The sequence below is a fragment of the Castor canadensis genome, chromosome 7, assembly GCF_047511655.1.
Source record: "Castor canadensis chromosome 7, mCasCan1.hap1v2, whole genome shotgun sequence".
Classification (NCBI taxonomy): Eukaryota; Metazoa; Chordata; class Mammalia; order Rodentia; family Castoridae; genus Castor; species Castor canadensis.
In genome coordinates, this window is record NC_133392.1 from 33,899,569 (window position 1) to 33,924,503 (window position 24,935).

A 24,935-nucleotide genomic window follows, 5' to 3' on the forward strand; every position below is an offset into this window, starting at 1 on the left:
CAATAATTAACTAATATTTGTGGAATGTCTTTATATTTAAATTCTTTCCAATACAGATTTCTCAAGTTATAAAATTGGTTTTGATGTCTTTACTATAACTTAGCAGTGGCAATTTAGGTCTTCTCTTCAGTTGTGATTCTCACATAAAATTGATAAAAACATTTCTACCTGTCTTATGAGATGGAAATGAAATTCAAATAAAATATTTTCAAAAGTGCTCTGTAAGTTTCACAGACTCTATAATAAGAGAAATTATTTTTGAATTAAAAACATTTTATTTTCTTTTTTTCACATAAAAATCCTAAGAATTTTATTTAAAAAAATCTAAGTGGCTGTATAGAAGACAGTTTCTAATTTAGGAGACCTGGATATGCACTTGCAGAAAAATGAAACTAGAACATCTGTAACTTGAAAACTCACAGTGGATTGAAGACTTAAGTGTAGCTCCCAAGCTATGTAGCTACTTAAAGACAGCACAGGAGAGCTAGGTGTGGTGGTTTGTAGATAAAACTCCAGCACTTGGGAAATAGAGATAGTAGGATCATGAGCTCAAGATAAAAACAGACATATGGGAAATGCTTGAGACCCTTGGCCTATATAAAGTTTTTTTGGGGGAATGATGACCCCAAAGAAGAGACAACAAAAACTAAAGTTGACAATGGGGCCAGATGAAGCTATGATACTTCTGTATAGGCAAAGAAATAATTTCAAAAAGTGAAAGGAAGAAAATATTTTCAAGGTATGCATATAACAAAGTGTTTATATTCCAAATGTATAATGTACAAAGGAGCTAAAAAAAACTTGACAGAAAAAACCCCAACACTTCCCAACTGAAAAATTGTCTCAACATATTAATAGATAATTGTCAAGATAAGAGAAATGACCAGCAGATATAGAAAAATGCTCAATATAATAAATCATCAGGAAGTGAAAGTAAAAAGTACCAAGATATCATGTCACTCCAGTTAGAATAACTTATCAAAATAATAACAACAACAACAAAATTAACAAATACTGGAGAACTTTTGGAGAAAGAGGAAATTTTACATATGCTAGGTGGAAATTTAAACCAGATAGCCATTATATAGTGGCTATGTGTGGTGTGTGTGTGGTGTGTGGTATGTGGTGTGTGTGTTTGTATGTGTGTGTATGTGTGGTGTGTGGTATGTGTGTGTGTGTATGTGGAGTGTGTGGTGTGTGGTGTGTGTGTGTATGTGTGTGTGTTGTGTGCATGTGTGTATATGTGTGGTGTGTGTGTGGTGTGTGGTGTGTGTGTGTGTGTGTTGTGTGCATGTGTGTATATGTGTGGTGTGTGTGTGGTGTGTGGTCTGTGTGGTGTGTGTGTGTATATGTGTGGTGTGTGTGTATGTGTGTGGTGTGTGTGTGTGTGTTGTGTGTTGTGTGTATGTGTGTAGTGTGTGTGTGTGGTGTGTGTGTGTGGTGTGTGGTGTGTGTGTGTGGTGTGTGGTGTGTGTGTGTGTGTGTGGTGTGTGGTGTGTGTGTGTGTATGGTCTGTGGTGTGTGTGTGGTGTGGTGTGTGTAGTGTGTGTGTGTGTGTGTGTGTGTGGTGTGGTGTGTGTGTGTGTGTGTGTGTGGTGTGGTGTGTGTGTGTGTGTGTGTGTGTGTATAAATGATTATATACAGCCATCAAAGAATTAAAATCGTTCATATTATCCAGCCATCTTACTACTTGATATGTCCCAAGAGGAAATGAAATCAGTATGTTGAAAAGACATCTAGAGTCCCATGTTTATTGCAGCATTATCCACAATAGTCAATATGGAATCAATTTAACTGTACATTAGTGGGTGAATGTACAAAGAAAACATGCTATATATACACAACGGAATGCTATTCAGCCATTAAGCCCTAGACCCTGTCTTCATCGACAACTTGGATGAACATAGAGGAAATTATGTTAAGTGAAGTAAGTCATGCATAGAATGTCATGATCTCACATGATGATCTTTCAGCATGAGCTCACTCATAAGAGAAATATAAAAATTCTGTTCTCATAGAAGTTGAGAGTGTTTAGCAGAGACTGGGAAGATTAAGGGGATGGGAGATGCAGAGAGATTGGACAATGGGTACACTGTTATAGTTTGATAAGGAAGAATAAGTTCCAATGTTCTATGGCACATCAGGGTAAACATATTAACCATAACTCACAGTATGTAAGCATAATTGGAAGAGAGGATTTTGAATGTACTCACCATAGAGAAAAGACACTGTTCTATGATGATAGATATGCTAATTACCCTGAGTTGGTCAGTATCCAATGTTTATAATGGAAAAAAATCCCATCACATTGCTCCTCAAATATATCTTTTCTTTCCTTATTTTAGTCAGATTTTCTGTGGTTTGCCAATTGTATTCAGAGAACCAGCTTCTTGTTTTGTTCAATGTTTGTATTTTTTTGGGGGGGGCCTCTATTTCGTTGATTTTGGCCCTTATTTTTATTGTTTTTCTCCTTCTGCTTATTTTGGGTTTAGCTTGTTCTTGTTTTTCTAGGAATTTGAGATGCAGCATTATGTCATTTATTTGAGATATTTCTGTGTTTTTAATATATGCACTCATGGATATAAACTTTCCCCTTAGGACTGTCTTTGCTGTGTCTGTAGGTTCTGGTAGGTTATGTGTTCATTTTCATTAAATTCTGGGAACTTTCTTCTTTCTTCCCTTATTTTTTCAATGACCCATTGCTCATGGAGCAATGTGTTGTTCATTCTCCAGGTGTTTGTTTATTTTCTGCTGTTTCTTTTGTTGAATTTCACTTTCATTTATTTATTTTCATTAAACTTTGTTTTAATGGGTCTCAAAATTCTGTGGCTGATTTTGGTCAAGTTGTTGCCATTAAAATGTACTGATTTTTAAAAACTAATAAAACTGCCATACACACAAAAAATTGGTCAGCAAAATATTTTCCTTTCCTTCTGAATGTTTTACAATGCATTGTTATCATTAACCAGCCTTTTACTATTAAACTTAAATGGCCAATTGACACACAGTCCTGAGACTGTTCTTCCACCGCTGATTAAGATGGAGGTGGTGGGTGTTAGGGACAATATTCATTTAGCCTTCTGAGTTTTCTGGGCAGCTTTGGTGACCTTTCTAGCTCCAACAGCCATCTTGTCCACGTCTTTGATGACACTCACAGCAGCTGTCTCATATCATGAACAGAAAAACAACCCAGAGGAGGATAATCAGAGAGGCTGTCAACACACATGGGCTTGCCTGGAACCATGTAAAGATGGCAGCATCATTGAATTTCAAGAATTTAAGGCTATCTTCCAACTCCTTATCAGAATAACAATCAATCTTTCCTTTAAGCTCAGCAAACTTGCAAGCAGTGTGAGCTGTGTGGCAATCAAGCACAGGTGAATAGCCATCACTGATCTGTCCTTGGTGGTTCAGAATAAACACCCATGCAGTGAAGGCAGCTGCTTCCCTTGGTGGGTTATTCTTGTTGTCACCAGCAACATTGCCATGACAAACATCTTTGACATACATGTTCTTGACAAGGAAGCCCACATTGTCCAGGAAGAGCTTCACTCAAAGCTTTGACAGACTTTACTTCAGACATTGACTGGAGCAAAGGTGACCACCATGCCAGCTTTGAGGACACCAGTCTCCACTCGGCCCACAGGGAGTGGGCCCTGAAGGGGAAGGTGCAGAGGCTTGTCAGTTAGGTGAGTTGGTGGTACATACAATCCAAGGCTTCAAGCAGTGTGGTTCCACCAGAACTGCCATCTTTACAGGTGACTTTCCATTCCTTGAACTAAGGCTTATTAGCACTTGGCTCCAGCACATTGTCACCATTCCAACCAGAAACTGGCACAAATGTTACTGTATCAGGGTTGTAGCCAATTTTCTTAATGTAGGTGCTGACTTCCTTGACAATTTCCTCATATCTCTTCTGGCTGTAGGGTAGTTCTGTGGAATCCATTTTGTTAACACCAACAATTAGTTATTTCTCATCCAGAGTGTAAGCCAGAAGGGCATGTTCATGGGTCTGCCCATTTTTGGAGATGCCAGCTTCAAATTTACCAACATCAGCAGCAACATTCAGGACAGCACAGTCAGTCTAAGATGTGCCTCTACTCGTGTTTTTGATAAAGTCTATGTGTCCTAGGCATCAATGATGGTCACATAATACTTGCTGGTCTCAAATTTCCACAGGGAGATGTCAATGGTGACACCACATTCATGCTTAGCCTTCAGTTTATCCAAGACCCAGTCATACTCCCAACTCAGCAGCCTCCTTCTTGAAATTTTCAGTGGTTCTTTTGTCAATTCCACCACATTTGTAGATCAGATGGTCAGTAGTGGTGGACTTGTGGGAATCTATACATCCAGTGACTACGATGTTGATTCAATCTTTTACTTTCGCACTTTGCTCTGCTTTAGTGGTGGTTTTCACAACATCTGCATTCTGATGGCAAAACCATTGGGAAACAATGAGTTCTAGTTTCATTGCGTTGTGATCAGACAGTATGCAGGGGGTTATTTCAATTTTCTTTTATTTGTTAATATTTGCTTTGTGATACAACAAAGGAGAACAGGAGGACGGAAAAGTTCCTTCCTGGGAGGAGGGTTGGTATCAGAAGGAGGTGGGTAGATATTAGGAAAAGGTATAGGAGGGTGAATCTCCTTCCTTCACTCTTCTTCCTCTCCCAAAACACTGTGCCTATTTTATAATCTTGGTTTTAGTTATTAATACTTATGTTGATGTTCAAATGTGTGTCTCAATGCATTCCCACTGTGGGTGTGCTTTACTTTGGGCTGTTTAATCCCTTAGATTGCTCTCCCTTACCCCTTTACCTCCAGTCCCCGATTTCTCAACAGTTTTCAATACACATCCTTGTATCCTCTGCCTTCACATCATATGGTATGTGGTATTACTGATGCTCTATCATTCTCTTTTCCTTTCCCTCTTCCCACAAGTTCCATAGAGTAGTCCCACTATTATAAACATGTTCTATTTCTGAGTTTGCTTATGATAATGCTTGTTTTTGTGGATATGTTTATTTTTGGATCTATCTTCCACATATGAGAGAAAATGTGGCTGTTGTGTTGCTGATCCTGGCTAACTTCACTTAACATGATGTCCTCCACTTGCATCCATTTACCTTCAAACCATATGTCATTATTACTTGTGGCTGAGTAATACTCAATTATGTATATATAGCACAATTTCTTGATCCAGTCATCAGTTATAGGGCATCTGGGTTGTTTCCAAAGATTAGCTGTTGTGATTATTGCTGAGATGAACATTGGTATACAGGTGTCTCTACTGTATCCTGTCTTACATTCCTTTGGGTAGGTGGCCAGGAGTGATATCACTGGATCATATGGCTGTTCTATTTCTAGTTTTTTGAGGAATCTCCATACTGCTTTCCATAGGGGTTATACTAATTTGCATTCCCACAATCAGTGTATAAGGGTTCCTGTTTGCCACATCCTCGCCAGTATTTGTTATTGCTATTACCCTTGATTTTGGCCATTCTAACTGGGGTGAGATGAAATCTAAGTGTTTTGATTTGCATCTCTTTTATAACCTGGGAAGTTGAACACTTTTCCATGTATTTACTGGTCATTTTTACCTCTTCCTTTGAGAATTCCCTGTGTAATTAATGTGCCCCTTTTTTCATTGTGGTGTTGATTCTTTGGGGGATGAGTTTTTTGGGTTCCCTGTAGATTCTGGATATTAGTCCCTTATCAGATAAGTAGCTGGCAAAGATTTTCTCCCATTCTGTGACCTGTCACTTGAGTCTGGTGACTTTCCTTTGCTGTGCAGAAAGCTCTTTAGTTTGATGCAGTCCCATTTGTTCATTGTTTCTCTTAGATGTTGAGACTTTTGAGTTCTGCTAGGAAGTCATTCCCTATACTTATCTCTTCCAGTGTATTTCCTACTGCATCTTGGAATTGTTTCAATGTTTCAGGTCTTATATTAAGGTCTTTGGTCCACTTTATTTTCTCTTTATTCATTTATTCATATGTACATGAATTGTTTGAGTCCTTTCTCCCCTTACCCCTCACCCCATTCCCCTCCTTCTCAACCCCTCCTTTCCAGGCAGAACATGTTCTGCCATTTTCTCCAATTTTGTTGAAGAAAAGACATAGCAATAATAAGAAAGACAAAGCTTTTTTGCTGGTTGAGATAAGGATAGCTATACAGAGAGATTCCTAGCATTGGTTCCATGCGCAAGTGTATTACAACTCAATTGATTCACTTGTACCTGACCTCTTCACTGCTTCCTGGTCACCATCCTATATTGACTTCTGTAATTTTAAGGTTACTATATTAGCTCCTGTGCAGTGGGGACATCAGACACTTTCAAGTTTTGGGTTTCCTTCCTATCCCCATTCCTCCCATATGTGCTCTCCCCTTAGCATGTGATCCAAGTCCAACAACATTACTGCCTTTACCCTAGATCTAAAGTCCTCATATGAGGGAGAACATGTGATTTTTGGTCTTTTGAGCCTGGCTAACCTCACTTAGGATGATGTTCTCAAGTTCCATCCATTTACTTGCAAATAATAAGATTTCATTTTTCTTCATGGCTGAGTAAAATTCCATTGTGTATAAATACCACATTTTTTTAATCCCTTCATCAGTAGTGGGGCATCTTGGTTGTTTCCAGAACTTGGGTATTGTGAATAGTGCTGCAATAAACATAGGTGTGCAGGTGCCTCTGGAGTAACCTGAGTCGCATTCTTTTGGTTATATCCCTAGGAGTGGGATTGCTGAATCATACGGCAGATCTATGTTTAGCTTTTTAAGAAGCCTCCAAATTTTTTTCCAGAGTGGTTGTACTAGCCTGCATTCCCAGCACAGTGTACGAGGATTCCTTTTTCCCCACATCTTTGCCAACACCTGTTGGTGGTGGTGTTTTTGATGATAGCTATTCTAACAGGGGTGAGGTGGACTCTTAATTTGGTTTTGATTTGCATTTCCTTTATGGCCAGAGATGGTGAGCATTTTTTCATGTGTTTTTTGGCCATTTGAATTTCTTCTTTTGAAAAAATTCTGCTTAGTTCAGTTGCCCATTTCTTTATTTGTTCATTGATTTTGGGAGAGTTCAGTTTTTTGAGCTCCAAGTATATTCTGGTTATCAGTCCTTTGCCTGATGTATAGCCAATAAATATTATCTCAACTCTGTGGGTGGTCTCTTCAGTTTAGAGACCATTTCTTTTGTTGAGCAGAAGCTTTTTAATTTTATCAAGTCCCATTTGTCCACCCTTTCTCTTAGTTGTTGAGCTGCTGGGGTTATATCGAGGAAGTCCTTGCTTATACCTATTGCTTCCAGACTTTTCCCTGCTCTTTCCTGTACTAACTTGAGAGTTTCAGGGCTGATATTAAGGTCCTTGATCCATTTTGAGTTGATACTAGTGCAGGGTGATAAACATGGATCTAGTTTCAGTGTTTTGCAGGCAGATAGCAACTTTTCCCAGCAACATTTGTTGAATAGGCTGTCTTTTCTCCATCATATGTCTTTGGTGCCTTTGTCAAAAATAAGGTGGGCATAGCTGTGTGGATTCATATCTGGGTCCTCTGTTCTGTTTCACTGGTCTTCATATCTGTTTTTGTGCCAGTACCATGCTGTTTTTATTGCTATGACTCTGTAATATAGTTTGAAGTCATGTATTGTGATACCTCCAGCATTGCTCTTTCTGTTGAGTATTGCTTTAACTATTTGTGGTCTCTTGTGTTTCCAAATGAACTTTAGGGTAGATTTTTCAATCTCTGTGATGAATGTCATTGGGGTTTTGATGGGAATTGCATTAAACATGTAGATTGCTTTTGGTAGTATAGCCATTTTTACTATGTTGATTCTACCAGTCTATGAGCACGGGAGATCTTTCCACCTTCTGTAGTCTTCTTCAATCTCTTTCTTCAGGGATTTGTAGATCTACTTGTAGAGATCATTCACATCCTTTGTCAAGTTTACTCCTAGGTATTTTTTTGAGGCTATTGTGAATGGAATTTTTTGTATATATTCCTTCTCAGTTTGTTCATTGTTGGTGTATAGAAAAACTAATGATTTTTGTAAGTTGATTTTGTATCCTGCCACCTTGCTCTAGCTGTTTATGGTATCTAGGGGCTTTTGGGACTTTAAGATATAGGATCATGTCATCTGCAAATAGGGAATCCATCAGGTCCTGGACAGTTTCTTTACCTATTTCTATTCCTTTTATTTCTTCTTCTTGCCTAATTGTTCTGGCTAGGAATTCCAGGATTATGTTGAAAAGTATGGGGAGAGTGGGCACCCTTGTCTCATCCTTGATTTTAGGGCTAGTGTTTCAGTTTTTCTCCATGAAGTATGATGTTGACTATAGGTTTGTCATTTATAACCTTTACAATGTTGAGATACATTCCTTGTTTTCTAGAGCTTTTATCACGAAGTGGTGTTGGATCTTATCAAAGCTTTTTCTGCATCTATTGAGATGATCAAGTGGTTTTTGTCTTTGCTTCTACTAATGTGCTGTATTACATTTATAGATTTGTGTATGTTGAACCACCTGTTCATTCCTGGGATGAAGCCACCTTGGTTGTGGTGAATGATTTTTCTAGTATGTTGTTGGATTTAGTTTGGCATTATTTTGTTGAGGATTTTTGCATCAATGTTCCTTAAGGAGATTGGCCTATAGTTCTCCTTTTTGGATGTGTCTTTGCCTGGTTTTGGGATGAGTGCAATGCTGGCTTCAAAAAATGAGTTAGACAGTTTTCCTTTCATTTCTATTTCATGGAAAAGTTTAAGGAGAGTTAGTATTAGTTCTTCTTTAAAGTTCTGATAGAATTCAGCAGAGAATCCATCAGGTCCTGGACTTTGCTTTTTTGGGAGACTGTATATTGCTGCTTCAATTTCATTTTGTGTTATAGATTTGTTCATATGATTAATATCCTCTTGATTCAATTTTGCATGGTTTTAAGTATTTATAAATTTGTCCATTTCTTCAAGATTTTCAAATTTATTGGAATATAGGTTCTCAAAGTAGTCTCTGATGATTCCCTGAATTTCCACAGTCTTTGTTGTTATCTGCCTTTTTGCATTTCTGATTTTACTGATTTGGGTTTTTTCTCTCCTCATTTTAGTCAGGTTTTCTAGGGGTCTGTCAATCTTGTTTATTTTTTCAAAGAACCAACTTTTTGTTTCATTAATTCTTTGTATTTTTTTTTGTTGTTTCTATTTCATTGATTTCAGCCCTTATTTTTATTAATTCTCTCCTTCTTCTTGTTTTGGGTTGTGTTTGTTCTTGTTCTTTAGGTGTTTGAGATGTAGCATTAGGCCATTGATTTGAGATCTTTCTGTCCTTTTAATATATGCACTCATAGCTAAAACTTTCCTCTTAGGACTGCCTTTGCTGTTTCCTATAGGTTCTCGTAAGTTATGTTTTTATTTTCATTAACTGCCAGGAACATTTTAATTTTTTCTCTTATTTCATCAATAACCCATGGATCACTGAACAATGTGTTGTTCAGCTTCCAATTGTTTGTGTATTTTCTGCTGTTGTCTTTGTGGTTGAGTTCTAGGTTTAATGAATTTTGATCAGATAGAATGCATGGGATTATTTCTATTTTCTTATATTTGCTGAGACTTGCTTTGTGCTCCAAGATAAGATCAATTTTGGAGAAAGTTTCATGGGCTGCTGAGAAGAATGTATATTGTACAGATCTTGGAAGAAATATTCTGTAGACATCAGCTAGGTCCATTTGATCTATGATGTGATTCAGTTCTAGAATTTCTGTATTGATTGTTTTTTGTTTGTATGACCTATCTATTGGTGATAAGGGAGTATTAAATCTCCCACTACCACTGTATTGGAGTCTATATGTGCTTTTAAGTTCTTTAAAGTATGTTTGATGAAATTGGGTGCACTGAGGTTGGGTGCATATAGGCTGATCATTGTTATTTCCTTTTGGTGTATTTCCCCTTTTATTAGTATGGAGTGTCCTTCTTTATCTTGTTTGATCAATGTAAGTTTGAAGTCTGCTTTGTCTGAGATAAGTATTGCCACTTCTGCTTGTTTTCGGGGGCCATTTGCTTGGTAAATCTTCTTTAAGACTTTCACCTTAAGCCAGTGTTTACTTGTCAATGATATGGGTGTCATGTAAATAAGAGATTGTTGGATCTTCCTTTTTAATCCAGTTTGCTAAATGGTGTCTTTTGATGGGGGAGTTGAGTCCATTGACATTCATTGTTAATATGGATAGGTCAGTATAAAGGTCAGTTAGAGATGAATCAACATGGGTTGAAACACATGGGTACATGAAAGCTGTGTTAGGAATCTCTCTGTATAGCTATTCTTAACTCAACTAGCAAAAACGCTTTGTCTTCCTTATTATGCTTGTGTCTTTTCTTCAACAAAATTAGTGATAAAGGCAGAACAGGACCTGCCTGGAACTGAGGGGGGAGGGGGAGGATGGGGGAAGGGAGCAGGGTGGAGAAATGACCCAAATGATGTATGCACATGTGAATAAATGAATAACAAAACACTGATAGGTATGTGGTTACTCCTGCCATTCTGTTGTTTTTGTTTAAGGATTTGATTGTGTGCAGATGAATCAATGCTACTCTCTGATTACTTGTCTTCTTCTCTTATGGTTTGATACTTCCCATCCTTTTGTGGTTTTGTTTGCTTTCATCCTCTGTGTATTACATTCTGTAGTGGTGTATTGGTGATCATATATTGTTTTAGTTTCTGTTTATCATCAAAGATTTTTATTGCTTCATCAATTTTGATTGATAGTTTTGCTGGGTAAGAGTATCTTAGGGTTGAAGTCATTTTCATTCAGTGCCCAAAATTTCCGTACTCCATGCCCTTCTTGCTTTTAAGGTTTTTTTCTAATGAGAATAAAATAGTAAAATATTCATATTTGTGCTTCATAAATTTCACAGCATTTGTTTCGTAGATAACCAGCTTTTCCCACATCAATGCTGATTAAACTGTACTTTCTCCTATGTGTACTTTGGGCTCCTTTATCAGAAATCAATGACTGTAACTATGCAGATTTATTTCTGGGTCTTCTATTCAGTTCCATTGGTCTTCATGCCTGTTTATGTGCCAGTATCATGCTATTTTTGTTACTATGGCTCTGTAATACAGTTTTTGCTTGGTGTTGAGATACCTCTAACTTTGTTCTTCTTGATCAAGATTATTTTGGCTATTTGGAGATTTTGTGTTTCCATATGAATTTTAGGATTGATTTTTTTCTGTTTTGATTGGGGTTTCATCAAATATGTAGACTGCTTTAGGTAGTATAGTCATTTTCACAATAGTAAACCTGCTAATCCATGAACATGGAGGGCTTTCCATCTTCTGGTGTCTTCTTCAATTTCTTTCTTCCAAGGTTTAGTTTTCATTGTAGAGATCTTCCACCTCTTTAGTCAGGTATATTCTGGAATATTCTTTTTTTGGGAGGCTACTGTGAATGAAATTGTTTTTCTGATTACTTTTTTAGCCTGTTAATTGTTGGTACAGATAAAAGCTAAAACTAGACATCTATCTCTTACCTTGTACAAAACCAACCCAAAATGAATCAAAGATACTAATATAAGACATGAAACTTTTTAACTAATTCAGGAAAACACAGAGAAATCTCTTGAAGACATAGTCACAGGCAATTGTTTTCCTAATAGGACTCTGATTAACCAGGAAATAAGAACAAGAATTGCTTAATATGACGGCATCAAATTAAAAAGTTTCTTCACATCAAAGGAAACAACTACCGGAATGAGGAGACAGCCTGCAGGATGAGAGACAATCTTTTCATCTGTTCATTTAATCCCCTTTCCTTGATTTTATGTTCAATTATTATTATTATTTTGGTGGTACTAGGAATTGAATTCAGGGTCTTGAGCTTGTGTGGTCCTCTACCTCTTGAACCACATACCCAGCCTTTGTGCTTTAGTTATTTTTCAGATAGCACTTCACACTTTTTGCCCAAAGCCAGTCTCAGAGCAGGATTGTCTTACCTGTGCCTCCCAAGTAGGTGAGATTATAGCTGTGAGCCACCATGTCTGGATAATTATATTTATGGCATTGAAAGTTTTATTACAAATTCACTGAAATTTCTAGAACTACTGTTCATGCTCCTTAATTTTTCTCATAGTTTTCATCAATCTGATTTTATATTCTATTTTTAGGAAAACTTTGTTTTGCTATTTCTGATACATATAGTTAACTGAAGCTAAATCTATTGTAGTACTGAGCATATCCATTTATTAAAATTATTTTTGCAAGCATATTTGTAATTGCCAGGAAATTTTTTCTTACAAATACCTTATTCTTTAAATGAAGTTAATTTATCTGAGATTATTATTGTTATTTTAACTTTTTTCCATTTTTTTTAATGTTAACTTCACCAGGAGTTAATTTTTTGATTCTTAAACTAGATTTTTGTTTTGCTGTTGGATTTTCTCAAATTGGTGGGTAGGATATGGATTAAAAAGGGCATTCATACACCATTACTGGGAATGTAAACTCATACAGCCATTATGGAGAACAGTGTAGGTTCCCTAAAAAATAGATCTATAGACTTGCAATTTTTAACTGCCCTGTGCAGGCAACATAAGAAACAGAATTTACTTGGGCAGAGAACTGACCAGCAATGAGTACAGAACACCAGTGTGTGAAACTAAATGATAGTCACTTTATTCCTGTTCTGGGCTTTGGCACCTATACACCTGAAGAGTTTCCTAAGAGTAAGACAATGGAGGCGGTAAAACTAGCTATAGATGCCGGGTCCCGGCATATTGCTACTGCTTATTCATACCAAGTAGAAGAAGAAGTAGGACTGGCCATTCAAAGTAAGATTGAAGATGGCACTCTGAAGAGAGATGACATCTTCCTCACCTCAAAGCTTTGGTGCACTTTCCACCATCCAGACCTCATCCAACAAAACTTGGAAAGATCGCTAGAAAAACTTAATTTGGACTATGTTGACCTTTATCTTATTCATTACCTTGTGTCAATGAATCCTGGAGAGGAGCTTTTTCCAACAGATGAACATGGAAAGTCAATATTTGACAAAGTGGATCTCTGTGCCACATGGGAGGCCATGGAGAAGTGTAAGGATGCAGGACTGGCCAAGTCCATTGGGGTGTCCAACTTTAACTGCAGGCAGCTGGAGATGATCCTGAATAAGCCAGGACTCAAGTAAAAGCCTGTGTGCAACCAAGTCAAATGTCATGTTTATCTCAATTGGAAAAAACTGCTGGATTTCTGCAAGTCAAAAGACATTGTGCTGGTTGCCTATAGTGCTATGGGAACTCAACGACCTAAAAGATGGGTGGACTCAAACGCCCCTATTCTCTTGGATGATCCAGTTCTTTGTGCCATGGCAAAAAAACATAATTGAAGTCCTGCCCAGATTGCCCTTCACTATCATCTGCAATGTGGGATTGTGACCTTGGCCCAGAGTTACAAAGAAAAGGAGATAAGAGAACAGGCTTTTGAATTCCAGTTACCATTAGAGGACATGAAAGTTCTAGATGACCTGAACAGAGATTTTCGCCATGCTCCTGCTGAGTTCATTGCTGGACACCCTAACTATCCATTTTCTGATGAGAGTTAACATGCAGGACTTTGCTGTGATTTCCAGCAGCACTCCCTGTATGTGAGGAGTGGTGTAAGGGACATTTCAGATGCTTCTGATTAGATACATTCTTTTAGTTCACCGCTTGCTATTTAGCAACTGATGCACCTAAATCCATCAAATCTTGAAGATATGGAGTTAAATTTGCATAACTTTTTGAAAAAAACATAAAGTTGGCTTCCCCCCCCCAAAAATAGATCTATCATATGATCCAGTGAACTCAATTCTGTTATATATCCAAAGGAAATGGAATCAACATATAAGAAAGATGCTTTCCCTCCCACAATATTCATACTAGCTAAGAGTTGGAATCAACCTTTTTGCCAATCAAAGATGAGCCAAAAAAGAAAATGTGATTAAAATCCAAAATGGTATAATATTCCTCCACAAATAAGAATGAAATTCTCTCATTTGAAGCAAAATGGATGAAATTGGATTGAGAGAAGTAAGACAGATTGGTATACTATGGCTACATTTTTTCCCTCATACATGGAAGCATATAACAACAAAAAAGTTGAACTGAAGGTAAAACAGTAATTACTGGAAGTTTGGACAGGCTGGAAGGGGCAAATGAATAATGGGAGGATTATTCATTTCTGTAAGTTTTTAGACACTGTCTATATGTGTAAAGCTGAGCCTTGAGGACATTCTCTCTCCATGTGAACAGAAAACACAGGTTGTGACTACATGACCCTTATTAGGTATATATATGCAAGGTAGGGGACAGAGGATGTGAAGGGAAGGGGCTTTCCTTTTGAACAATTTTAAGAAAAGTTTTTTTTTTTGAGGTGGGTAGATTCTAGGACATTGTATATTACCTATTCAGGCCTTTGAGAGTTATTTTTATAAATCCTTCAGGCTTTTAAAAGTGATTACTATTACTTGAACCTGTTGGAGGAGTACTCTGCAAGAGAATTGGGATGTTGGAGACCAGGCATGAACTCTGGCCTGGGATATAATGAAGTTTGCACAGCCTCTCCATGGTATGAGTTTGCACAGCCTCTCCTACCATATTTTTCCAGTACCTGGTGCCTTGACCTTTGTTCTCACATCTCCTTGAAGAATACAACCTGCTGTGTCTGCATACCAGCCCCCTGATACAAAACTAGATAAAGTACCAGAACTGTTAGGAGACTCCCTGATGCCAGATTAATCAATACCTTAGATAAGGTGTCCTACATGCCTTGATGATTCCAGAACTGATGTGTTGTAATTAAGCTTCATGATCCTTAGGAAAGTTAGCCCACCAAACCTCATTCCTTTTACCTTGCATCAAGAATTGTTAAAGCTTGATTTTTACCTGAGTCTTTTCCTCAGGAAAAATGAACACTCTGGCTCAGGTAGCCACTCACATTTCCCATCAGGAACGTGCAGCTCTGCCATCCCCAGATTTTCTGTTTTATGTTTATATGTCTGTGTGTATCTTATTTCTCATTCCCCGCTGCTCTTAGTCAGGCTCATGCAGAATACCCACTCAGGTCTCAGGCATTGGGGTATTTCCAATTTCTGTAAAAAAAAGACTGGCTTCCTATCCCCTAATTCCTCTGTCCTGGACTTTCCTCCAGCATCTTCTGGAAAAAGGCACTAAGAGAATACTCCTTTTTTCATTTATATGATGATGAATTTTGATAGAAGGAATAATCATTCTAAGGAGTTTTTCAAGTTCATGAACTGTAACTAGTTCTTTGAATTTTTGATTGTTTTCAACTTTATTGTTGAAGTATAGCCATACCATCTCTGAATTAGGGAGTTGTTTTAGTTTGAATGACAGGCAAATTGGAACTTATCAGTAGGAAATGTATATTTGTTTTAATTTCTATCATTAAGTTAAAGGGTATCTTTGTGCAAACTCTGTTTACCCAAAGTTCCAAGAAGACTTTGTACTGTTTGGTGATCATAGTGCACAATATTTATAGAATCCCTGGAGTCAGAGTTTTCAATTGCACTTACACAAAGTGTATCAATGGATCTCTTCATCTTCCTGGTGATTTGTCTTTCTTGTTTGATTCTTCTTTCTCTGTGGAACAAAAGCTATGTAAAAGGGAAGCTCCCACCTGGTCCAACTCCTTTCCCAATTGTTGGAAATATTCTACAGTTATATAATAAGGATATAAAAAAATCCTTAAGCACAGTAAGTATGACTAATTTTCTTTCAGTTGTTTGCAATGAATGTATAACACAGCCTTAAAGCTCAGTAGTGTATGGGCCATATAATACGTTTTAAAGAGATGGCTTTAATGGGAAGTGTCCATTGGCCACCAAAAGTGATTTTAGAATGTTAATGTTACTAGAGTTTGAGATCAGAAACCCAGATATAGGTGTCCCAACTGATTAGATTCATCTACCCATCCCAAAAGGAAAACAGGTAAACTCAATAAAACAGAAAAGACATTTTAATTTCATTGTGAAGGACAGTCTAAGTGCTGTCTTTGAGGTAAAAGTAACTGTGTTGAGGTTATATACAAGGGAAAGTAAAATGATAACAACTGAAAGGTTTGCATAGCACAGATCTTTTTGATACTTGGTAGCTGGGGGAAATCTTCATGTGGTGTCAACGATATTGTCTCCATTTGCTTTTAAGAAAGTTGCTGCTGAACAAGTGTAATCTCCATTTGCTTTACAAGATGTCTTGTCTATCAGTCCTGTATCACCAAATGGGGGTGGTTTGGTTCCCATGAGATATTTGTTCCTGTTCAGAGGCCATCTTCATCATGTCTGCAAGGCTACATTGTTCTTGGAAGGTGTAGGGCAATGACTGAAGACATATAAGTCTTATTCCAGAGGATTTGAAATAGGAAGTTTAAGTGTATCTATAAATCTTGAAAACACCTCAGCTATCTTCAAAATGCCTACATGAAGAGTTGAACAGAAATCTCACTCACAGTTTAAGACAAAGTAACATTAAAAAATGAAGGCAGAGATGCCAAGTTTAGTCCTTTATTTTTTTTCCTATCAGGCATTTTCAGGCCCATATGAAAAATGAGGTTTTTTTAAGGTATTTTTTTTCTAGCAAACCCATTCCATATGTTTCTGTTTTATAGAGAAATATAAGGAAACAAGACCCATGAGATTGATCATTGTTGAAATTGTCAAATCAGAAATTCTCTATCTACATTGTGAAATAGGTTCCTTTTTTAGTACAATACTTATTCTTTGATGAACTCTAATAGAAATAAAACTGTTTTCAGTTTTTAAAAAGGCCATTGACTTCCTGATTTTCAATGGTAAATATTTCTAGAACACACATTGATTGCAGTCAAAGACATAATAATGCTTCAGAGATTTGGCAGTTATATTTGCTAAATGAATGATTCTATACTCCAGTGTATTTACACAGCAGTAGCTCTCTGAAACCTTAGGAATGATCAAAATCTGCCTTTTCCCTGACATAGCTGATTGCCAGAGCACTGCCCATGGAAGCTGTGCTTTGAGTTCTAGGTAAAGAAGATGGTACCAGCATCTCAGCTTACCCATTTGCTAATCCACAGTTTTGTACATGTTGTCAATTTCTCCAAACTTTAATATAGATTTCTTAAGATGTAAATAATAATGTTTTTTCACAATTTACTTGAGTATATCATGCATTCAACAATAATTAAATGCCTATTTTACATTAAGCACTATATTAGGTGCTTATAGGGGATTTTAATATTCAATGAAAATTAAACATGGTAGCATGATAGAACTTGCAGTTTGAAGAGCAGACATATACTATGTTCAGCTTGCCATGTTCTAATGTATTATTAAAACTTAGAGGTTGTTGGTGCTAAAAGGATTATATGGAGAAGGATAAAGAGGGATGATTGTTATTCTACACATAGGGTAAGTGGGAGGGATTTCCCTTAAACAGGCAGAGAAAGACATCATTTATTGTAAGAATAAGCAGTTTCCTTCCTGAAGTGATTATAGATTCAATAGGAAATGCTAGTACATTAATATGGTTAATTGCACAATGTAGTCTCTATCACATAGAAGGACCTGCATAAGAATAATAGTAATTTCAATATTATAAGAAATATAATTATAAATTAATATAATTATATATAAGATAATATGATAATCACTCTTTTTATGTATTTTCTTATTAAATTGTTGTTTCTATAAGTTGAAATCTTTTATAATGGCTAGATGAATATAAAAATGTCTCTCCAGTAAGATTAAATCACTTTTTTCTTCACTTATCAACATTTTGGTTTTGAAATCCTCACTTTTCTTGCATTTCTTGCTCATTTTCCAGCTAGCACAAGAGTATGGCCCTGTGTTCACTCTGTATTTTGGCATGAAGCCCACTGTGGTGTTGCATGGATATGAAGCAGTCAAGGAAGCCCTGATTGACCGGGCAGAGGAGTTTTCTGGCAGAGGGAGTTTCCCATTGATTGAGAAAGTCTTACAAGGATTAGGTATGCTTCTTTTTTAGGGGAATGTCCATGGATTTATAAATTTCAAAGATTTCAACTATGCAAAAAAAAAAAAAGAGAGAAATTAGACCATTTAGAGATGTAGTTGTAACATACTTTCTACAATTCCAAGCTAAGCCCAATAATACATTTTTAAAATTGTGTTACATTTTTACTAACAAGTGTTGTACATACTAATGAACTTCTATATGGTATTTCTATGCATACGTACAGTGTGCACTGATGAAATGTATCCTCACTTTCTTTACCATCCATTATCCATCTAATCTCTAGTAATCACTAATGAATACATTTTTTACGTCATTAAATTAAATTTAAAATCTACGAATGTCCCTGTCCCCATTAAATATTAGATTTAATGACAGTAAACCATGGAGGCACTACTATACTGTGAACTTGTGATTAAGACACTCTTTTTAGAGGGAATGGAAGGATAACCTACTCCTGTAACCCAAGCTACTCAGGAAGCAGTTATGAAACCTATCTCTCTCAATAAGTGTGTTGGTGCACACTGTCATCCCAGGGACACAGGAAGCATAGGTAGGAGAATTGCGATCTCAGACCAGCCCAGGGTGAAATCATGAGACACTAACTGAAAAATAATACATGGAAGAGTGGGATCATGGCTCAAGTTGTAGTGCAGATGCCTAGAAAGCAAGAGGCTCTGATTTCAAACCCCAGAACCACTAAAAAAAAGTCATTCATTTAAAAATTACATCTTTTTAAGATAATGAGGAAGAGACTAAGAGAACAAGGGGAAAATTCACAGAATATTTTGCTTAGTGGCCTGAAGCATCGATCCAAGAGACTATTTAAGAAGTGTGTATAGTATGGGAACCAATATATGTTTGGAATATTTCCAGAGTTGCTAACTTCAATACCTATTCATTTAAAAGCACCTAAGAAATAAATATTTGAACCAATAGAATGTAAAGCATAAAGCACAGCTGTGCTCTGAAAAGAAGATCATGAAGAAACACAGTAATTATACACTGGATTAATATTAGAAAAGATTTTCAAAATTAAGTGCAGATTCTCCTCAATTTACAATGTGATTACATCCCTATAAAAATATCTAAGTTGAAAATATTCTAACATGAAAATGTATTTAATACACTTAGCCTCCCTAACATCATAGCCTTCCAAAATGGTGCATTGCAGAATGTTGATTACTTTATGATTGCATGACTGACTGGAGCCTTGACTCACTGGAACTGCCTAGGATTAAGAAAGAATATTGTACTACATGCCAACCTGGGAAAGGATGAAAATTCAAAATTTGTATTGAATTGTATTGAATTGAATATATAGGACCATTTTGCACTATTGCAAAGTAAAAAGAAAATCAGAAGCTGAAACACCATTTAAGTTGAGGACCATTTGTATTTGAACTGTTTATTTTTGTAACTGGCTTTAAGTTGCCAATCTTCTGGTGGATCACTGGGTTCTGGAATGTGGACATAAGGGTTCCTTTTATTCTCCACATTTTTCTCTAAGATGCATCCTGGACAGTTTCCTATGAACTTATTTTCCCCCAGGTTTTGTCTTGCCCTTGGAAATCTAATGTTGATCTTCCTTGGTGTGAAGGTGATATTTTTTGAAAGTGTTAAAACAAATAGGGCAGGGTGTTAAAAATGTAATGCGCTATCTTTCAATATCTATATGCTTTGAGGAGTATATTGTCCCAAGATTCCTTTGAATTTTCTCTCTCTCTCTCTCATGCTCTCTCAGTGCTGGGTGTTGAACAACTCAGGGCCCTGCACACAGTAAGTGAGCACTTTGCTCTTGAGAATTGCCTCCTCCTGACGATTAGTTTAAAACTCAAATATAATCAGAAAATTGAATCATGACTTAGACTTACCAGGATATTAGCTGTATGATCATAAAGCTAGCATTGCTTCCAAATGAGGATCATTTGAAGATCCTCTTTCCAAGGATGATATTTAACATTCTTGTCAGTAAAATAGAGGTGGATGCCACTTGGTTCATGGAATTACTCTGAGGTTTAAGGAGCTAATTGGTGAAAAGGAGCTTTGTAATATATGCAGTCAAGAGTCTCAGTAGTAAAATACTAGATTGGGTTAAGAGAGGTGGAAGGTGAGGTGGGTTCAGTGGAATCCTGAAGCTGACACAATTATATTTTTATATCCCTGCTGAAGTGTCAGGATCAGTTCTTGAGATGTGTGTGCTCAGCTGTAAATCATGACAATGAAGGATATTCATTTTTTTTGTCATTATAGGTATTATTTTCAGCAATGGAGAAAGATGGAAGCAAATCCGACGTTTCTCCCTCATGACTTTGCGAAATATGGGGATGGGGAAGAAAACTATAGAAGACCGAATTCAAGAGGAAACTTTGTGTCTGGTGGAAGCCTTAAAAAAAACCAATGGTATTTATTTACTTACATAATTAGCAACAATATTTAGGGTATACTAAATGCCATTAAAATGGATTTTTTAAAAAGGCTATGGAATCTCAAGTACAGCAGATTACTTTTTGCTCCCATAATAGCAATAAGAAGTGAAGTGGTTGGCATAACATTCTTTTTAGGAAATCAGATTGACAGGCATTTGATGTCTTCATAATTTGGCTATCAATATCTTCTAAGGGATGAGTCACCCTCTTTGTGTGATAGTAGAAGGAGAAAAGACCAAGGAAAGAAGTGACACAGAAAATTTCTCTCTGGAGGGGGTGAATTTAAGTATGATATATTTGATATATTGTAAGAAACTTTGTTACTTCTACAAAGTACGCCCACTCAGCACAACAATAAAAAAAACTCTCCAAGAAAAAATTTCTCTCACATTCTTAGTAACAAGGGAACACCTAATTTCTAGAGAAGCCAGCAAATGCCATTAGAGATATATACAGGAAGAAGGCCATGGATGTTGGTATTTAGCCAATAGTCTTGGCCAAATCAACTTGGAAAACAAATTCTTGAAAATCAATAAAGGGGGCCACCAAATTCTTCCAATATGTAGGGTGAAATTTATCTCATATAGAAGACTGTGGATGTGAAGTCAAGGAGCTCCCAAGCACAAATCTCAAAATGCATAGATGTGTATATGCACGTGTAGACTGCAGGTTAGGGTAGGAGATAGATTGGGCAGGAGACCATGCAGGAAGGTGTAATTTCAGGATCACAAAATACATGTAGGTTTAGAACACCAATATTTAAACATTTTAAGGAAAATTGTTAACATTATTTTATTTCTATGGTGAATTGTTTTATGTTTTTTAGCCAATATTATTCAATTGTCCACACATGGTATTTCCATTTTCTTTGCTGCTACTAAAATAAAATTCAATTATTAAAAATATCTGCATAATCTGGTTTCATCCTTAGACTAACTTTGTAAAGATGGAGCAAGGATGTTAAGGAACATTATGTGGACAATCCATATTACTTAAAAATGATTCAGAGATTTGGCAGATAAGGGCCAAGAACATGATTTATATTCTGTGTATATTATTTTAAATATACATTAAACTTATTTTAAATATACCTTATTGATTGATTATCAAAATGTATTTGACATTTGAAAGTTTGTCAAGAACATTATTAATAGAATAGTACTTTGTTCCATTATTTTTGATGTCAAATTTTATATAATCATTCTTCCACCCTTAGTCAGATTTTTTTTTCTAATCTTTGATGCCATTAATATAAAAATGAAATCCATACAAATGATTGCAGATCTCAGGCTACTTTCTTAGGATAAAATTGGTAAAGCAATGACAGAAGATTAACACATATTATATGGAAGTGATTTTGTAAACTTAATTTATGTATAAATATTTTAAAACAAGGAAACAGCTTAATGTTTCTTAAGGGAAAATATTTTGAATCATAGTTCAAAAATGTGATTCTATTCATTATTTTATTTTTAAAAAAAGTAATCTTAAGTACAGCATTTACAAGAGGTGGCAGCAAAATTGTTTCTAGTGTCAAAGGAAAAGGAAGAAATTTTACCATGCAAAATAGAAGACTTTTTAATAAGACTGCTATGATCATGGAGGCTTTTAATTAAAGGTCTTCTACATCCCAAACCTGATGGTAGAAATGTTCATTTGAATGCTTCTTGGAGCGATAGTTCACAATACATAAAAGTTAACATTCTCCAAACTGTTTTCAGTAATGTGATTTTCTGTGTTTTATTCTTTGGTATGTTGTAGCTTCAATCACAAAATACATTCAGGTCCATTAATCTAACCTAATACATTTGGATGGTGAACAAGAAAGAGCACAAGGACATTCTAAGTAGAATTTCATTGGATATTTATAGACATTTGCCATACTTTAAAATGCTCAAACTTGTCTTTTCCCTAATTTCTGTATCAGCTTCTTTTCTTATTATAATCGTTTCTCTGGTGGAGTTGATTTACTTTATCACTAAAAATTCTTAAATATTTTGGATCAATATCTTCTTTATTTTAACATGAAAATTCAATTAGCACCTATAATTTGGACAGGTAGGTGCAAGTAAGTAGACCTTACTGTAACCCAACTCAACTTTCCCATAGTGGCTATGACCTTCTCTCAGTTTACCAACCTATTTTCATGGCACTCTGCTTCATTCCCCTTTGCTGTGAAGTCCTTACACAGTTGCCTATACTCATATTATCACTCTGTAGCCAACTGTTGGTAGTTTCTTTCATGAATGAAACTGTTTCCTTGTAAATGAAACTTTTTGATTTAGCTAATTGTTTCCTTCTGGAGTTACAGTGAAGTGATGGTTACTGCTCAGAAACAGGGTGCAGAAGTTGAGACTGATGATTCCACACAAACCAATAAGATAGGAAGAGTTCTAACTCACACAGTGATGTTTTCTGGATAACAGGCTGACTCCCAAGCAAGTCTAAAAATTGGGTGAGAGAGCAGAGCAGCACTACTGGCTTGAGGTTTTTTGATGATAAGGAAGGTGGGGCCAGGATGAAGGTTCTTTGTGCAGATGAGGATTTCATGGAGTAAACTTCCTGCTTGTGGTGAAGAAAGGAGCACTTGTGGTTTTTTTAAATTTAAATTTATTTTTGGTGGTACTGGGGTTTGATCTCAGGGACTTGCACTTGTTAAGCAGGTGTTTTAGCACTTGAGCCATGACCCTAGCCTTTTTTAAGGTGTCTTTTGAATAGGATCTTGCATTTATGCCTGGGGCAGCCTGGATCAGGATCCTTCTATTTACATTTCCCGAGTATTTGGAATAACAGGTGCACACCACCACAGGTGGCAGAGATGAGGTCATGTGAACTTTTTACCCATCCAGTCCTTGAAGTTGGAGCCTCCTGATCACTGTCTCATGACTAGATACAATTACAGGAGTGAGCCACCACTCCTAGCTTAGCACTTGGGCTTTTTAATCCACTTGTCCACATCTGGGTGGAAGGGAAAGAATAAATGGTGAGGTTTAAAAGATGCCAGCAGTCAAACTTCCAAAAATAGATTCAAGCCCTTTACTTCACATAGGAAACCTGTTACAAAACTACAATATGTTTTTCAAATATCTAAATACAAATCCACTTTTTCTTACTATTTTTCTGTTGTATAAGAAAAACGAAACTGATAACTTCAACTGTTTTGCTAATAAAATTTCAAGTTTCCCAGTCTTTTCATTTTTAAAAATTATGTTGCTAAGATTTCTATGAGCTCCATGAAGAAGTGTCTATACTGAGATCTAAATTGCACACATTTAAAGACAATTTAAAATGACCTCTATTCATGTGTTTCCTTTTGTGAATTAGGATATTTGGAACATAATGAAAACAGAAAAATATTTGGAGAGAAATTAACAAGCTACAGTAAATTAGACACTTTTTTGAGGGGAGTAATACAATAAACTTTTAGATGTGCAGTGTTTTTAGCAATAAGGGCATGTCTATGTAGTTTATCCTTCCCAAGTATTTAAATAGTAAATTTAAGATTCATCTGAGAGTTGTGTATTAATTTCTAACTTCCATTGTTCTATAGGATCTCCCTGTGATCCTAGCTTTCTTCTGTCCTGTGTTCCATGCAATGTGATCTCCTCCATCATTTTTCAGAATCGTTTTGACTACAGTGATCAGAAATTTCACACCTTGACTAAATATTTCAAGGAAAATGCAAACATTGTAAGCAGTCCTTGGATACAGGTAAGGTCCAGTTCTTTTTGAATCAGAAATTGTTACTGGCTCCAAATCTGTCTGCTGATAGCTCAAAATCTAATACTTGGTTGATGAGAGTTGGTGAGAAGGAAATTAAGTTTATTCAATGCTAGCACAAGGAGAAGATGGCAAGAAGCTGTCATACTTGAATAAAAGATACCATTTTTAGGGAACTGAAGTATATGAAAGGGCTTTTACAGGGAGAAAGGAGGGGAGTGGTGTAATAGCTAAGAAGGTTGTGTGCTAAATTGTGCATTTACATTACTTGGAGGAGGTTTTCTTTTCTTTCTTTCTTTCTTTTTTTTTTTTGATGAAACATGCATGGGATAAAAACTGACTTTTGTCTTCTAGAGTAGTCCCTGTAATTCTGTAGTGAAACATATTTTCTTTCTTGCAAGTTAAATATCATTCTGGTTTTAATTAAAGAACAGTATTAGAAAGTCCTTGATCTACACATTAACATTATCTTAAGATCATCAGATATGCTTGATTCTGAAAACTGAAGAAAGATTACTGATTAGGAACTATTAGGTCCAATGATTTTCCTGTCCCTTTTCCTGGTATATCTGACTATGACAGTTTAAATTTCTGTCATTTAAAGCTGGATTTACAGCCGGCATTGTACCCAATTACTTTTGAGGTTGAGTCAGAGGCCAGAAGGGGTACATAGCAAGACCCCTCATCTCAATGAAAAAAGATAAAAAAACTAAGTAAGCAAGAAAGTAAGCATACGAATAAATAAATAAATGAATACATGCAACTTTACTTAGATTTTGAA

At 36.3% G+C, this 24,935-nt stretch overlaps 1 protein-coding gene and 2 pseudogenes across 3 annotated transcripts in view; 2 read left to right on the plus strand and 1 right to left on the minus strand.

Annotated features, from left to right (window-relative positions):
- Nucleotides 1–3,068: 3,068 nt before the first annotated feature.
- LOC141424856 (elongation factor 1-alpha 1 pseudogene) lies at nt 3,069–4,372 on the minus strand (annotated as a pseudogene).
- An 8,185-nt stretch (nt 4,373–12,557) lies between these two features.
- On the plus strand, nt 12,558–13,808 carry LOC109675593 (prostaglandin-E(2) 9-reductase-like; annotated as a pseudogene).
- A 1,714-nt stretch (nt 13,809–15,522) lies between these two features.
- Nucleotides 15,523–24,935, plus strand: part of LOC109675594 (cytochrome P450 2C21-like) — a 39,792-nt gene continuing 30,379 nt past the window's right edge. For all 3 annotated transcript variants that reach the window (XM_020152270.2, XM_074078696.1, XM_074078697.1), the window contains exons 1-4: nt 15,523–15,731; nt 17,838–18,000; nt 20,259–20,408; nt 23,985–24,145. In XM_020152270.2, the coding sequence (XP_020007859.1) occupies nt 15,564–15,731; nt 17,838–18,000; nt 20,259–20,408; nt 23,985–24,145 (642 nt within the window). In that variant the 5' untranslated portion in view covers nt 15,523–15,563. The remainder of the gene's footprint in view (nt 15,732–17,837; nt 18,001–20,258; nt 20,409–23,984; nt 24,146–24,935) is intronic.